The 17,927-nt window shown below is 26.0% G+C and overlaps 4 protein-coding genes across 4 annotated transcripts; all 4 read right to left on the bottom strand.

Annotated features, from left to right (window-relative positions):
* Positions 1-386: 386 nt before the first annotated feature.
* MKS88_002982 (uncharacterized protein) lies at positions 387-1,157 on the bottom strand (the record flags this gene model as incomplete). The annotated part of the gene is made up of 2 exons (XM_067216036.1): positions 387-730; positions 944-1,157. The coding sequence occupies 2 exons, from the start codon at positions 1,155-1,157 to the stop codon at positions 387-389; spliced, it is 558 nt and encodes a 185-aa protein (XP_067073556.1).
* An 864-nt stretch (positions 1,158-2,021) lies between these two features.
* On the bottom strand, positions 2,022-2,399 carry MKS88_002981 (ubiquitin-related modifier 1; the record flags this gene model as incomplete). Its single annotated transcript, XM_067216035.1, has 1 exon — positions 2,022-2,399. The coding sequence occupies one exon, from the start codon at positions 2,397-2,399 to the stop codon at positions 2,022-2,024; it is 378 nt and encodes a 125-aa protein (XP_067073555.1).
* A 912-nt stretch (positions 2,400-3,311) lies between these two features.
* Positions 3,312-12,755, bottom strand: MKS88_002980 (uncharacterized protein; the record flags this gene model as incomplete). Its single annotated transcript, XM_067216034.1, has 1 exon — positions 3,312-12,755. One exon carries the CDS (start codon positions 12,753-12,755, stop codon positions 3,312-3,314), a length of 9,444 nt encoding a protein of 3,147 aa, XP_067073554.1.
* A 1,772-nt stretch (positions 12,756-14,527) lies between these two features.
* On the bottom strand, positions 14,528-17,086 carry MKS88_002979 (uncharacterized protein; the record flags this gene model as incomplete). The annotated part of the gene is made up of 2 exons (XM_067216033.1): positions 14,528-14,837; positions 15,114-17,086. The coding sequence occupies 2 exons, from the start codon at positions 17,084-17,086 to the stop codon at positions 14,528-14,530; spliced, it is 2,283 nt and encodes a 760-aa protein (XP_067073553.1).
* Between the last annotated feature and the right edge of the window lie 841 nt (positions 17,087-17,927).

Below are 17,927 nucleotides of genomic sequence, written 5' to 3'. Positions count from 1 at the left end.
CCTATTTAATTATATAAAGTAAAAATATCGTTTTTCTTTTTTTTGAAAAATATAGTAATAAAAAAACATTAGCAAATGCGTCTTTAAATATATACGTAAAAAATAAGTTCAGACAATAATGAATTATTCTCATAAATCTTCCTTAGATAATACACATATAAAATAGTGATTGATAAAAAAATACATACACTCAGCTATTCCACATATACCAGCTATAGTTTAAGTATAACAATATTTAATTAAAATAATGAAAAAAGAAATACACAAAAAATTGAAAAAAATTATATTTCAAAAAGGAGGAAATAAAATTATTTTTTTTTTTATGAATAATTAGCATGAGACAAGAGGGCAAATATGTTATAAATTGTTTAAAAAAAAAAAAAAAATTATATAATATTTCTATTATCTTCTAACTGTTCTTCAATTCTTGTCATAAGTAAAAAGTATACAGCAATACTAACGATGGCAACAACTAAATGAAGAAAAATTAAAAATGAATTTGCCGAAAAAAAAAGTATAGCTTTGTAACAATTACAGTCGGTCATTCCAGAAACATCAGTAAATACTACGTCAACAATAGTATACAATACATAAATACCATAACAACTTGAACTAACATCAATAATAGCCATAACAGCAGAGACTATTGCTACTATAGCCCATTCAATTTCCGTTCCCCACTCTCTACAACTAATTATAGAATAATAGGGAGCCATTAAATATGATGCTCCTTTTAAAACAAAATAAAAATGGGGTAAAAAATTTATTTTATGTTAATAGTTATGGATAATAAAGACAGGCAAAAAAATTGGAAATTTTCGGGTAAAAAATTAATGTACTATTTACAATTATTTATGATAAAAAGTACGAAAGAAAAAAAATATTACATACTGTTAATTATTATATATGAGCAAAACATCAAACTATATGATTTATTTTTTACCTATTGATAGAGAAAAATTAAATAAAGAGTCACTCAAATAAGAACAGTGTAAATCAGATGCTTTAGGGAATAAAAATATACCATAGGATAAAATACATAAGCAAAAATATAGTATCATTAAAATGATTAACCATTTTCTAACAGGGTTGTAAATTAAAGGGGCAGTCCCACCACTTCTCAGTGGACGACCACATATGTAATTAAGAATTTTCATTTAAAGTAAAGAATACTCCAAAAAAAAAAAAAAAAAAAAAAAACTAAATAAATAAATTAAATACAATAAAATATCAACTATATGCCACTACTTATTCGTATTAATATTTTAAAAATATATATATTTTGAATTTATTAGAGATTTATAATCTATAAAAGGATATTTTGTAAACAATATTTAGGGGAAAAAATAAAAAGAACACTAATATAATAAAACAAAGATGAATAGAATAGGTGAAAGAACAAAATGGACCACTTGAAAAAAAAAAAAAAAAAAAAAAAAATGCAAAAACAAAAGTAGGTGAATTAGAAATAAAAAAACTATGCTACAACAATCTTAAAATGAATAACATAAATGTGCTTGCGTGTATACAAATATGTTTTTGATATGCCAAATAACTAAACATATTTGCTTGTTATATACATATATACATGCACATATATATAATTGACGATTCCAATAATTCATCTTAATAGACATTATTTCTACCTTAAAAGTATGAAAAGTACTGCTTCTTCTTCTGTTTGTGCTCATTTTTTTTAAAAGGGAAGGAAATTTTTATTATTTCTATATAATACCACATAGGTACAATATAAGAAAAACGGTGAATATTTCTACTATTATTTAAATGTGTAGTAATAACTTTTTAGTTATTCATAAAAACATTACTACATAGGATATAAGTTTCCCCCTTTTTTCAACGATAGTATGATGTATTGGCTTCATGCATAAATAAAAGGAAAAGTTGCTTGTTATTGTAGTGTGTATACAAACTTAAATGAATAGGTAAGTATATACATGTATAATTATGTTTTTGATCATGTAGAGATATACAATCACCCACACACAATGCAATATTTTTCTTCAACCTCCATGCAGAGTTGATAGAAAACATATTTTGTCATCATTTTTAATTTTGTAGGAATAAGTATCTAAAATTTCCCAGTCATATTCATTAACTAACACAATTACTCCTGGTTTTATTTTTGCCTTATCATTTAAATTATAATTAGAGTATTCCCTATCATCAACCATCACTTTACAAAATTTCGCATTATCGCTTATCACAAAATCAGAAAAAACATCCTTTCTTTCTACAATTATGTTATTCCTTATGTAGGCAATTAAATTTTCAAAATTAAATTCATCTGATTCTATTTCAAGTGATACAACGTTTTTGGACTTGTTCTCTAAATAGCTTTCTAATCCTCCCAAAAATTTTAATTCTATTTTTATTTTCATATCATCTATATGTTGCTTTTAAAAATAGAAATAATATGATACATTACAAATTTTCCACAGGAAAATTAAGAAAAAAAAACAATATAAAAATTTAAAAAAAAATTGTTTTCTTTTTTCTCTTTTGGAGGCCTTTTTTTATGAATTTAAATAGTTAAATTAATATAATATAAAAGATAAGCTCTTTCCGAAAGATGTATTTCTCATTAAGTATGAAGTATGGTCATTATTATACTTGTGTTTTTACCTTTTTTATTATTTTTATTTTTTCTTTTGTATTTTTAATATGTTACATGTAAACCGTTTGCTCTAGATTATTATAGTTTTGATGTTCCCTTATTTTTTTGGTTTTTGAGCCGAAGTTACAATATCAAGCTTTAATTTTTGTTATTTGAAAAAATGAATCAAAGAATGAAGAGATATTTTATATATATATAAATATATATAGTATGTGCATATATATATAGAATTTTTTTTTATTTCCTATCTTACAAGAACTGTTAATATATTGTTTTTTTCCCATTATTTAAAATTCTTTGTAAAAAAAAAAAAAAAAAAAAAATCACTAAAACAATGTATTATGTTAAATATAAATAAGCAAATTGTTAAAAATGGAAAAAATTATTTCTTAAAAAGTTTAACAAATAAAAAGAAAAAAAATTCTGAACGATCATCAAGAGGCAGGATAACGGTAAAAACGTATATAATGCGTGCACATATGTGTGTATAAATGTATACACAGGTAAACGGGATCTTCAAAGGAATTATTCACTCGGATATGGCACATATTATGCCAGTAGAATATCCAAAATTAGCAAAACAAAAAAAAATATAGTGAGATGCATTAAAATATGTGTTGCTTCATAAAATACAGTTCTTTGAACTTTTTTTTTCTTTTTTTTTTTTTTTTTTTTATCAACCCAAAATTCCTTGTTTTTTTAAAGCTTCTCTAAAGCAACTTAAAGATCTGCGCGTCTCAGATTGAAATGCATTACCTTCTTCTTTTCGATTTAAAATAATCGAATTCTTTACCAAATGTTGATTTGAATTTACCTGTTTATATATAATATTATGTGCATTATTTGAGTAATTCTTGAATTGGTCTTCTTTTAAGATATTTTCAAATTTATTCAAATTATAATTAAAATTGTTCAAATCATAATGCATGTTATTGTTTATATTACTATTTATACCAGCATTTAATCTTGTATGTTCACCATTTTTTGCATTCATAGACATTAAATTTTTTTTAATATTATTTTCATTATTATTGCTTGAAGAATTCCTACTTGATAATAATGCATTTTCGTTGGTTTTACCTATCATAATATTATTTACACCTTCCCCCACTAAATAATTATTATTATTACTATCATTTGAATCATTGTAGATAATTCTTGTCTCATTTTTATTAATAGATGGGCATTTATTTATATAGTCACCTTTTTCCAGTCCCAATATATTTATATTGTTCATTATATTTTCTGATACATTATTCGTTTCATCGTATCTGTAATTTTGGTAAAGATTCTTGGTTGAAGTACTTTTGAGGAGGGTTCCTCCATGGTTGCTATGTATTTTATCCTTATTTTTGTTTAATTTTCCTGGTTCATGTTTCGTGCACAATTTATAATTCGCACTATTGAAAGTATTGCTATTGCAACTTCCACGGCTACCACAGCTGTTACAACTACTACTACGACTGCTACTAATACTATTATTGCTACTACTAATGTTACTGTTGTTGCTAACCATTTTAGTAATAGAACGGCCTGTTTTACCTTTTAGGTTTGCCTTGTTAATTAAATTGCTGACATTGGAGGGAATCAAAGATTTCATATCCTGTAACACCTTATCAGCATAAGTTGACATATCTCTTAATCCGTTATTCTTATAATCAGAATAATTAAATATTTGTGTTTTCATCTTGTTCCTCGTAGAATCTCCTTTACTAGCTAAATCGTTCTTAGTTTCGAATCTTCTGATATCCACAGATTTAGATCTCCTTGTATTTCTTTCTAGAGTTTTATGTTTTTCGTCCACAATATTTTCCTTTAATAACTGATTGTTTCCTTTTTTATTTACATTAATCTTCTCACATACTTTAACCTCTTTTTGTGTTTTATTAGATATGTTCTTATCAACGCAATACTCCGGAAAAAAGGCAATACTGCCATCAGCATTCTTAAAATTATGTTCACTTTTACCGATGATTTTATTACTACTGCTGCTATTATCATTTTTGTTACTGCTACTGTTTAAATTGTTACCTAGAGAACCCCCCTTACTTCCTTCGTCCATATCATTCACATCATTGGTATCATTCATATCATTCGTATCGTTCCTGTCTATCAAATTGTAATTCAAGGAGGCATCATCATAAAAAGGGGGAATCATTCCTTGCTTTATTGTGTTAATGTCGAATAAGTAAGAATTGTTCATCTTATCAACATCAAAGATTGTACTAGCTTCTTTACCATTTTTGTTACTCAAAACACCGTTGTATAATAAGCACTGGTTCGTATCATACACGTTGCTTACAGGATCATTTATAAAATTGTTATTAATGTCTTGGTAGTTATTTATCACCATATTCATGTTCAAATTGTTATTCGTATTTTCAATACTATTATTAACGTCTTCATCCACAATAAAAGCTTCTTCGTCTTTCCTTATATTTCTGCTATTCATTATGTTCGCGTTTTCTTCAGCATTGACAGCCTTATTTTTTATAGAGCTATTCAGCGCATCGTTATTATTACTACCATTGTTAACATTAGTATTACTACTACTGCTACCATTATTATTATTATTATTACTACTAGTACTATTATTTTTTATGTTTATATATTCATTCACAACTATGTTGTTACTCTTGTAATTATTCCTATTGTTGCTTAATGAACTTTGGTTTAATTGATTCTTGTTACTCAAACCAGAAAAATTAAGGTAATCAATATTATGCTGTAATTGTACATTACCTACATAATCACAACTCAAATTCTGCTTATAATAAATGTCCCCTATATTGTTTAATGGAACTTCTGGTAGTACAGATTGATCATTGAGAAAGAGGTTTTCATTTAAACTTCCAATGTCTTGCATATAATTTTTATTTACTATGAAGTTATTCAACAATGTATCGTTATTTAAGTAGCTTCCACCATATAAGTAATTTGCTTCATTTACGTAGGTTCCACCATTTATAATAGATTTGTTCATATTAGTCAACTGAAAATTATTTTTATCGTCTCTATCCTTATGATCAACAAATGAGTTGTTATTTTTGCCTATATATACATGCCTTCCCTTTCCATTTTTTGATAAATTGCTAGCACAATCTGTGTTAAATGTCAAATTACTTTCCTGCATATTCCTCAAGAAGTTAGGAGTAATCTGATTATTCTTATGATCATCTATTGTTTCAAAAGTGCTATTTAAAGTTCCAGATGATAAGGACATTGAATCACTTAAAATAATCGTAGTTTCTTGGCTTTTATTTTTTAAACTACTATTTGGAACTGCTTTTTTTTTTTTTATTTTAGTTATTTCAAAATTTAATATATCTTTTGATATATTTTTACTCTTTAATTCTTCTTCTATCTTTCCTTTAACTAACTTTGAAATGTTGTTTACTAGTAAATGCAGCTTGTCTTTATTTTTACCATTATTATAAGCAGATCCCTTGCTAAATTTTTTATGGTGTAATAGTGGCTTCAATTTTGTATGGTTATTCATATACCTATTTTGGTGAAGCCAGTTTTTCATTCCATTTTTCTCTCTATTTTTTGCCTTATTTTTTGTCCTATTTATCCCATCTTTTACCCCGTATTTCCCTCTATTTTCTGTACCCCTCTCCACTTCCTCCGTTAAAATCGTACTCTGCAGTTTTCTATAAGGCATTATTTCATTATTCTTTATGTCAATGATCCAAGCCTCTCCTTTTTTTTCGTTTTTCGCATTTTGATATTTATCATTTGCCTCAACTCCATTATTCATGTTTTGAGAAGTAGCTGGTGCATTCCTATTACTATATTCAGGATTACCATATATTGTGATATCATTTTGTTTATTATATGCAATATACATATTTTCCGATGAGTTAAGCTTATAATTGTTAAATGAATTATTTACTAGATTATTATTATTATGAGCAGACGTGTTGTTTTCATTACATAAATGTAATTTGTTCATATAATCATTAGATTTAACATCATTTTCATTTGTTTTTTCTAAATTCGTTGCATTACATTTTTGTAATGGGTATTCATTATTTAAACCATTATTTTTTATTTGCATATCTTCTTTATCATCATATATTTGGTATGTTCTGAGTACACTTTTGAAGTTATCACTATCATTATTAATAAGGCTATCTCCAACATTCTCCTTGTACATGTGATAAGAATTAGTCGACCTAGCTAAACTGTTATTATAACTGCTATTATTCATGCTGTATGTATTGTTCGTATTATTTTTGTAATCCGCATTGTTCATATTTCCTAACTGCTTCTTGTTGTATGTTTGATCTACACTGTTCATAGGAATTATATTGCCATCTGTCTTATTATTGTACATTCTATTAATATCTTGTTCGTTCCCTTTTTGTTCTTTTATAATTCTATTTTTTGGATCTATATCTGAATAATGTCCTTGATAATCTTCCTTCATATGAGATTTGCTATAAGGAAAATTATCATTGTAACATATATTCTTTATATTATTTTTCTTTTCATCTATATATTTATTTATATTTTCATTCATTTTTTTTATTTTGTCGGACACAAACCTTTTCTCTATATTCCTTAAACTTCTTTCATTTGATATGCTATTAGTGCTTTCTATATTTTTTACCCCCTCCTGAGTATTAACCCTAGTATTAATAATACTGTTATCATTATCGCTCATACTATCCTTAAGTAATTTTTTGCTCGTGTTTTCTGTATCACTACAAAACATATTTTGCAAGTCCTTTGTTATGCTATCAATTTCGAAAATATTATTTACGTGAACATATTTATTCTCACTGTCCAGCCAGTTTTGGTAAATATTTTCGTCTTCATTATTCGATATCAAGTCATTAAATTTTAACAGTTTGCTCACCTCTTTATTCTTTTTCTTATTATCCTCATTTTCTTCTTTTATACCTACTAAAGTGCCTATACCTGTACTACATTTTCCATTTATGTTCCTCTTCTGTACAATCGAACCCATATTACCTTCCTCCTTAGTATCGTTGAATACTTCGGTACTTTTCTCATCTTTTTCATATAACTTATGCTCTAGGATATTTATATGTTCTCCTTCCTTGAGTAGTTGCATATCATGAATCTTATTCATTTTGTGTATTGCCTCTTCGTCTTTATTGTTATTAATATCTTTTGAATCATATAGAGATATTCCTGACTTTTCATAATTTACTTTTAAAATTTCATCATCATATTTTATTTTTAGTTTTTCCAAATAGGTAAGGCACTTTTCGTACTTTTTTTGCAATGTTTTGTTCTCTTTTATGATATATTTAACTTTCTTATTTAACTGTGTAGTTTGATTATTGGACGTTTTTAATAAAATATTTAACATGTTTATTTTATTTTTGCTTGCTTCTAAATTACATTTTAATAAGTTAATTTTATCTATATATATTTTTTCAGTTTCAGTTTGTATCATTTCTATATGTTTATTACTATCAAGTATATTACCATTTTCCTTATTGGACAATAGAGCAGTTTTTCTTAGCTTCATATTTTGTTCCTTCAAATCGCATATCTTTTCATTCAGATGAAAATTTTGCTCATTTAACAAGTCCACAGTTTTTTCCAGTTTTTTTATTATATTTCCATGCTTTTGCAGATCTCTTGCTCCTTTTTCATTTACTTTACTGCCAATTGTTTGAATGCTTGCACCATCTGCATGCAGCTCCTTCTCTATATTCGTAGGTTTATCATGTATTTCTTCACTAGAATATGGTACTGTTGTATTCTCTTTCTTCAACATGACAATATTTTCGCATAGATTAAAATTTTCCTTATATATGCGTAAATTGTGTTCATTTAATTTTTCTATATGCTTTTCTAATTTCATCGTGCTTTTTTCATAATCATTAATATTAGAATTCTTCATAGTTAATAATTTTTTTAATTCCTCATTTTCTAATTTTAAAAACTCTGTTTTTTTAATTTCATCTTTCAGAATATGTAATTGCTTTTGCAGTTGATCTATCTGTGTTTTAATCTTTTTTTTATCTATTATTTGTCCTTTAAATTCGTCTAATCTGTTATTTATATCTATATAAGTAAGTTCATCTTTTATCATATGTGTATGTCGCTTTAACGTAAGATCATCACTGTCATTCACATCATTATTAGTGTTACTCTCATCTATTTGCGATTCCAGAGCTATTATTTTCATTTTTTTTTTTTTTATATCACCTTTCATACTCTCATTTTGTTTAGACAAATTATCTAACTCCCCATGTAACTTTTCAATGTGTTTTTCTGTTGCTAAAAACAAGTTATCTTGACTTTCCTTTATTTTTTCAATTTTTTTATAATCGTTTTTTATTTTTTCCTTTTCTTCGTATAATTTTTCTATTCTTCTTTTTAATCTTTCATTATGCGATATTAGCAAATTCATTTCTTTTTCAAATGACTTCATCGATTCAAGTGTTTCCAGAGTGCTCACACTTTTGTTGCTCTTGCCACTGATATTTCCATTGTTACGGTTGTTATCTATATGACTACTGCTATTCTTACTACTATTGTTACTTCTCCTTTTTTCCACACTCCTACTATTACAAGTATTATTATCATAAATTCTACAAGAATTACTGTTATTTTTAAATTCTTTTTTATCCTGCAACATTAATATAGCCGCTGCTTCATCATTATTTTCATTAGTATTCTCATAGCATGATTTTATTTTTTCCAAAATTTTTGCTTTCAAATCATTTATCTTTTTCAATTCATTATATTCATCATTATTTAAATCATCATTCCTATCGGAAGCAAAATATTTTCTTTCTTTCGATTCGACGTGTGAATTCTTAACTGCACAATTATCAACATCTAATGGGTAAGAATCCTTACTTAGATTCCTAAAAAATATAGAATCTATACTGGTCTTTTTGCTTATCATATCGTTTTGTACGTATAATTTATTATTTATATCATTTATCTCAGTTTGCATACAACTGTCCGATTTATTTGTGTCCTTAATACTTGTCTGTATTTCTTCATTTTTAAAGTGTTTATCGGTTGTCTGCGTATTTTGATTAGACCTTAAAATATGTCTAGTTTCTTGTTCACACTCGTTATTTTCAATCTTGTTTATGTTCTTCTTTCCTATTAAATACATTTCCAACTGCTTTTTCAATTTATCGTCATTTTCTCTCTGAACAATGTGTTCAAAAACTTTCGTTAAGGAATTGTCATCGATGCATTTTAAATATTTCAAAAACATCTTAATCTTCTCATTTTTTTCTTCATCAGAGTATATTCTCGTATCACCCTTTTCCTTTATATACATACAATTTTCTTTACTTTCGTCAATGTTTTGGAAAAATGGCAAATTCTTCTCATTGTTGTTATTTTCTGTACTCTTATTAAAACACTCTTCATTGTTTTTTTCCGAATAGTTATTTATCTGATCGTAAATACTGTCGTAAATTTTATCATAAATGGTATATGTATCACCACTAATTTGACCATTACAAATTTCATTCTGTAACATATTTCGAGGTATACCTAATAAATCCTTTCCTTTATTTTTATGATCATTATTAAAGAATGAATTATTATACACCTCGCATGTATTATTTGAATTGCTTATTTGATTCATATTTATACTATTAATATAGGGAACCTTCTCTTCCTTTAAAAAGGTATTGCTATTATTTATGTTTGCACCGTTTTCATAATTCACATCATTTTTTATTTTAGGTTTATCAGAAAAAAATTCGTCGATAATATTACAACTTTTTAACGAATCTACTTGATCATTAGTTGAAATTGGAATCATTTCTTTATTACAATCTTGTATTGTCGTTCTATTATTTGGTACTTTCAATGAATCATCATATCTGTTAAATCGATCATGGTAAAGATGCTCTAACCCCTTTTCCGCTTCTATATCTTGATTTTTGTTTTCCGAATTACGTGTATTAAATAAATCCTTTTTTTCACTTAAAATATCGTTCGTGTTGTTATGAGCAAGGATATTTTCAGATTCATTAACAACTTCTTTTCTATTTGCATCGTTGTTAACATTTATATGTACATTGCTACTATTTTTGTCGTGTTCCTCTTTTCTCTTTTGATACTTTTCTACATAATAAGAAATATCTTTTGGTATTTCATAACGATTTAATATTCTCTCTTTATTCAAAATTTCCTTTTCTGATTTTATTACTCTCTTTTCATTATTTAATTTATTATCTATATCTTCTTTCATGTTTTGAAGATTTTCCATTTGTGTGTGAACCGTTTTTTCATTAGGCTTCCACCATTCAAAATTCATTTCTTTTGCAATCTGCTCATTCACTAAATCATTTTGTTTTTCCGTTTCTGTTTTGTTTATTATTATATTCTTATTATGTATATAACTAATAATTTCATCGTTACTCTCACTTGTTGTACTACTGGTTGTTACCCTTTCGCTAGAATTCTTTTCATCAATAATTTCTGTTATTTTTTTACATGTAAAGACTTTGTCTTTTGCAATTTTTTTTTTATTACTATTTCTTTTTTTTGTTTCGTTATTCTTCTTTTGGAAATTGGGTATATTCTTACTATTAATATTATCAGTGCGTATTTTTGAAGCTGCTTTATTTGTATTCCTTTTACATTTCGAATTTTCTAAGACGGCATTATCTTCTTCCTCATTTCCTTCATCCTCTTCCTCCGTATTGCCACCCACTTTGTTATGTTGTTCTTCTTCTTCTTTATCTTCATCTTCTTTTATATCTGTGTTTTTCTGTGCGTCCTCTTCTTCCTCATTTTTTTCTTCTCCCTCGTCTTCTTCCTCTTCCTCTTCTTCTTCCTCCTCCTCTTCCTCTTCTTCTTCCTCTTCCTCTTCCTCTTCTTCTTCCTCTTCCTCTTCCTCTTCTTCTTCCTCTTCCTCTTCTTCTTCCTCTTCCTCTTCTTCCTCCTCCTCTTCCTCCTCTTCTTCCTCCTCCTCTACCTCTTTTTCCACTTGTTCAACGCCTCTGTTTGCTATTTTTCTCAACCTGGTATTTTTTTTCTTCACAGAATTACTATAATCCGTAATTTTCCTTTCATGCAACTTCTTACCCTTATAAGCAATGTTTTGATCCACCAATATTTGGTCAAATGTGTCTGATGTGCTATTATCAGATGAAATACCAAAATTTTTGGATATTTTCTTCAGAGTGTTATCATCTAGCACCCCTTTTTTTAATTTACTACTATTTTTAGCACTTGTATACTGTACATTCCTATAATGACTATTTGAAGAGTTTCCGCGAGTAAGGTAATCATATTCAGAAGTACTTAACTTCTCTAATATATGTCCTTTCTTTAATTTTTCATGTTCTCTTTTTAATAAATCAATATCCACCTTTTCATCACTTACATCGTAATATATACCATTGATATCTTTACACGTTTTCGGTTTCATAAAATGTTTAGTTGTATCATCATACCTATTTTTTATACTTTTAAACATACTTAAATTGTTATACATATTGTTTTCTAATTCTTCTCTAAAGTTATAATTAATACTACTAGAAATGGAAATGTTCTCCTTATTTGAAAAATTACCAAATGGGTCATTAGATTTTGAATTTTTTAATTCATCATTTATTTTATCAAATGCGAAAAAGTTTTCAGAATTATTAACTCCATTAACAAAATTTTTTATCCTTGCCGTTTCCTCCTTATGCTCTCCTTCTTCATACCGCTCATTCATTTCATATGGTTCATCTCCTCCATTCAGCTCATCTTTTTCATACAACTTGTCTTCTTCATTCTGCTCATCTTCACCATTCAGCCCATCTACTTCTTTTCCCTTTTCATCCTCAGACGAATTTCCAAATCTGGGAGATTCAATTTCGCTTTCCGATTTATCATTCTTAGAATATTCATAATCTGAGTACGAATCTTTTGCTGTCTCCTCAATATCGTAAAGACTTTTCCACACAGGTTTTTCTAATTTTTCTTTTTTATAATTTTTCAAGCTGTTGTTGTACGAATAGTAAGGTACCTCTTTTATGGACGCAACTCCTTCCGATTCTGAGTCGCTATAGCCTATTTTACACGATATATCAGAATGTGTTTCATATTCTTTTAGTTCCTTTTGCATTAAATTTTGATAATACTCGAACTCATAGTTTTTGTTCATTTTTGTCACTCAAATATTGGTCTTAAAAGTCGTGTATTTATATATGAACATACATGTGTGTATATATGTTTGTTTAGAAAAAAAATAAAAAAATAAAATCAAGTGATGCCTGCATACTTACATTTATATATCGAAAAAAAAAAAAAAAAACACTTTATAAGAACTAATAAAAGTCAGATAAGACAAACAAAACAATAATCCAAGGTGTACTATCCCTAAGGGGTGTGTAATTCCAACAAGTACTCGTAAAATTCAAAATTATACAAATGCTAACAGGTGTGTAATGTACATAATGTGTGTTATGATCATACGCGCACATAAGATGTGTGAGTATACGTTCACACTAAATACGAATACAAAAACATAGAGAATATCAAAAATGAATCATATTTAATATATGGCCTAGGGAAATTTTACAAATTCCGAAAGTTTAAATAAGGCGAAATGTGACGATGTATGACGATTTACTACATATGAAGAACTATTCGAAATACCATAAAAAAAAAAAAAAAAATGTATTATCTTTATATAAATTATGTACACTTATTTATCTTGCAAATTTTATAATATTTAAAAAAAACATACACTTTTTTTTATTTTTGTACTAATAATGTCAAAATCGGAACTATCATTTTGATGACTTCAACATTTTCTCATGAATTAATCTATTATTTTATATTTTTATTATTTTATTTTGTCGGAAGTTTATTTTGCATATACATATATAAATATGTGCTACAAAATACGCAAAAAAAAAAAAAAAAAAAAAGAATATATGCTTTGTTTAATTTAGATGAAATTATTATTTATTCTCCTGTTTATTTGCTTATCTGTCTGGATTATTTATTCATTTATATTTATTTTTTTTTTTTTCGAATCTTGAATAATATAAAATAAATATGCATCATAAATTTTACAACGAAACAAATTTTTGAATAATTGATAATTCATTGCTTATTTTGTATAATTAGTATGCATACAAAAAAAAAAAAAAAAAAAAAAATATACCGTTAAATAAATAATATAGTTATACTTTTTCATTAAATACTATAAACTATTCATTGTAAAAATTATATTAATCCATAATTTTACTGTTTTGTACTTAAAAATAAATAATTTTTTTTAAAATATTTCTATTTTTCAAAAAATTAAGTTGTCTAATGTGTAACTGTCGAGATTGTTTAAGTTGCACAATGTATACTTTTTTGAAAAGATGTTAAAAAAAAAAAAAAAAAGCATTATAAAAAAAATAATACTATTGAAAGTATTAAGAATAAAAATTTTAACAATTATATTTTTTTTTTTTTTTTTTTCTGTAATTTCTTTTTTTCCCTTTTTATATTTTTTATGTGAATGATCAATTTTGCCTATTCTCAGCATATTTAATTTTACATAAAATATTAATGCGTACTTCACCTTTTTCAAGCTAATACATATAGTAGTTACATATGCTAATGAAATTTAAAGGAAATTTTGTCTTCCTCTTTTGCATTGTTGTTCACTTTTACTCTTTGAAATTCGTGAATTTCATATATATATATAAAAGTAGTTAGTGTGTTTTTTTTTTTTTTTTTTTTTTTGATAGTGTTTGTATATTAATTATAAATATAACTTTCTATGATGTAATAATATGAAAGCTCCATCATAAGGCCACTTACAGATAGAAACGTTACTATGCATATATATATATATATATATATATATATATATGTATGTACCCATATACAAGCATAACAGTATGCATACGCGCACATGTGTATGTACATTTGCCGCTAAAATTTTTTCGATAAGGAATTCATTTTGTATATCCAATTTAACTGGCTCTCGTTAAAATTGTTCGTATCCAGGTGATCCAACATCTCCTTATAATCCTTTAAGCAATTTTTTATTACTAAATTTGTTTGTTCAAACCTTTCCTTCAAATTAACACAGTTGTCTTCTAATGGGGATATAAGTTTCAGCTCCTTTGTGTTTTTAAAGTTATTTACCAGAGAGTTTATTTTTTCATTAAATTTTGAAGCTGTCATTTTTAGAACGTTGAGCAGATCGATTTTTCTACTTATGCTGCTATCATATTGTTTCCTGAAGTCACAGGGAAAAGCGGAAAGAAGACTAAATGTGTAAATGTACGAGGATATACATGTATGGGGATGTGCATATGTGGAGATAAGCATGCACGTCTGTGTGTATGCATAGGCATATACATATGCTACGTTTTAATTCTAACAGTGAAAAGCTTCTTTTTTCTAATTGTTTCCGAGTTGCATAATCCTATATTCACTACTGCGTTGCGGATGTGCATGTACTTTACAAAATAGAATTAATACAGACTATAGAAAGATTTGCTCTAATGATTACTTCAAATCGTATGTTTCTTGAAAAATTCGTTCCGCGTACTTTATGGCTTCATTTAAATTTTTCAAGTATTCTTCTTCTTTTTTTTTGCATATATCTTGTATCTTATCTTCTTCTTCATTAGCATTGTAGGTTTGTTCATCTTTTTGAAATTTATTTATATCTTCCTCTTTTCCTATTGTTTTTTGATCATGTATTGACGATTCATTACGAAATTTTAAAAAAGACGTGTATTCCTTAGCTAGCATACCATCAGCAGTCTGAAATTTTATTAAATTTTGTTCTTGCCTATGTTTTTCGCCTTGTAAATATTTCGAATTTAAATCCTTATGTTTTTTTATTTCATTTTTTAGTTCCAAACATTTTTCATTAATATAAGTAATTTCGTTAAGCGCACCATTTATATCTCTTTTTTTTTGCTCTTCCTCTTGTTCATAATTTTTTATAATGTCATTTTGTTTTTCCACTAAATTTTTAATACTCTTATGTAAGTCTTTTTCCTTTTCTTTATAAAACGAATAATTATGTTGAAATGTTTTATTTAGTAATACTAATCTATCAACATATTCTTCAGGAATATTCATAGCTTCTTTTATTATATTACATTTTGTTTTTTGATCTAAATCGATATTTTTGAATAAAACATTATTTATTTTATGATATTTTTCATTTTTTAATAAAAGGGTATCCTCAGAACTTTCTCGCAAATTCGAATTTACATTTTCTAATTTCTTCACATTTTTGGTCAAATAATTTAAGAATTCTTTTAATTCAAGGTCAATGGAATGGAGGAAATTCAAAATAGGCTCATCTTTCTTTTTAATATCATAATTTCCTGACATGTGCAGGACAATTTTTATGTGAATATTAGCTAAATCATAGAAAATTTCTGAAATTATTTTTGATATTTTGTTAAAGTTTGAAATATCAATTTTGAAATGTTTATCCGTATAATAATGCTTAATTAAACTGCTAAATTCGATGAACGATTTTCTCAAATTATCCTCCTTATTGTTTTCTTCTTCATAATTATTATCATTTGTATAATAGACATTAATAAAGTAAAAATTGTTTAAAGTAGATCTATGATTGTCATTATTATTTATGAGGCTACTATTAAACGTGTCTTCTTCTTTTATTCTACTAATATCTATAATTAATAATGTACAAAAAAATGATTCATCTTTTTTTAATTTATTTTCTACCACCCTTTTCTGTTTTTCTGCAAAGCTGAGCATGTCTTTTAATTTCCTTGAATCTGAAAATACAACAGCCCTTGTTTTCTCAATGAACTTTTTTATTTCACTTTTAGAAGGAGTATTCACATTTTTATAATTATAATAATAATAATTATTATTATTATTATTGTTACTGTTATTGTTATACCTCCTTTTATCTATTTTTTCGTCACATTTTAACGTACAGCTTTTTATTTTTTGGTAATACTGCATATGCTCATAGTAATAATCTTCTAATAAATCATATAAATTAAAGGAATTAGTGAAAATACCATATCGTAAGGAATAATTTTTTTTTTCATTTTTTTTAACTGATACATCACATGTTTTAATGAAAAAAGCGTCTATAAGGTTGCTTATATATGTTTCATCTATACTATTATTAGAATTATTGTTTTTAACATGTTTGCTGTTGTCTTTAGATATTTTTATATTTCCATATTTATTAAAAAAAGATATTACACACCCATTACTGTTTTCTATAAAGCTATTCGAAAGACGATTTATTATATCATTATTTATTTTTGTATCACTAGTATAATCATCATTATAACATTTAATTTCGTAAAATTTATTTGAATAAGAACCCAAAAGATTTTTATAACATTCTTCCAACTCTCTTACACTTTTACTTATATCATTATTCTTGATGCTTTGCTTTATTTTTATGTATAATTTTAATTTATCGTTACATTCGAAAATAACATTTCTTACTATTTTCCTATTTTCAATTAGCATTGTATGCAGAAGTAAAAGGATATAACTTCGAGCATGTACATATATTTATATATATATATATATATACGTATGTGTTTTTCTTACTCAAAAAGTTAAAAACAATCAAATATAACATTACATATCATGTTCTTTTCTTATCGTTCCTCGGGGGAAATGTTTGCATATACAATAAGACTCAAAATTTTTATTTTTATCTCTGGAATCATTTTTCTTCTATGATCATTTTTGCACTAAAAAATATCAAAATTTTAAAAGAACGAATTTGCTGAAGGAGCAAATATTTTTAAAAGCAAAATTAAAAAAAAAAAATAAAAAATATTATAACTATATTACTTCTACCTTAGTGATGTTATGTATACACTATAGAGAAATGGAAATTAACCTTTTTCTTTTTAATCGTTATTCAGAAACGGTAATTAAAATTTTTAATTATAATAATTGTAGTTAAAATGTGATTTCCATTTTTTCTTTTTTTCCACATTTTGTTTTCTCTTTCTTACTTTTTTTTTTTTTTTATTTATAATACATTGCAGTTATAAAAAACTTTCCCACAAAAAAAATTACAATGTCATATTATATTCCTGAATACTTTTTGTTTCGTATATCGTTGCGGAAGTTGAAACTTTTAATGAATTTATATAAAAGACAATTTATTCTTTTCATTCTTTTTTTTTTGACCGTATATTCATTTTGAATTTTAACTGCACATGTGTATACATACATACATACATACATACATACATACATACATACATACATACATACATACATACATACATACATACGCGGTTTATAAAAAAATTCGATTTAATATAACATAGTATATATTTCATAATCCCCA

The sequence above is a fragment of the Plasmodium brasilianum genome, chromosome 9, assembly GCF_023973825.1.
Source record: "Plasmodium brasilianum strain Bolivian I chromosome 9, whole genome shotgun sequence".
NCBI lineage: Eukaryota > Apicomplexa > Aconoidasida > Haemosporida > Plasmodiidae > Plasmodium > Plasmodium brasilianum.
Note: the sequence above shows the minus strand (reverse complement) of the source record. Positions and strands in the feature narration are given on the sequence as shown.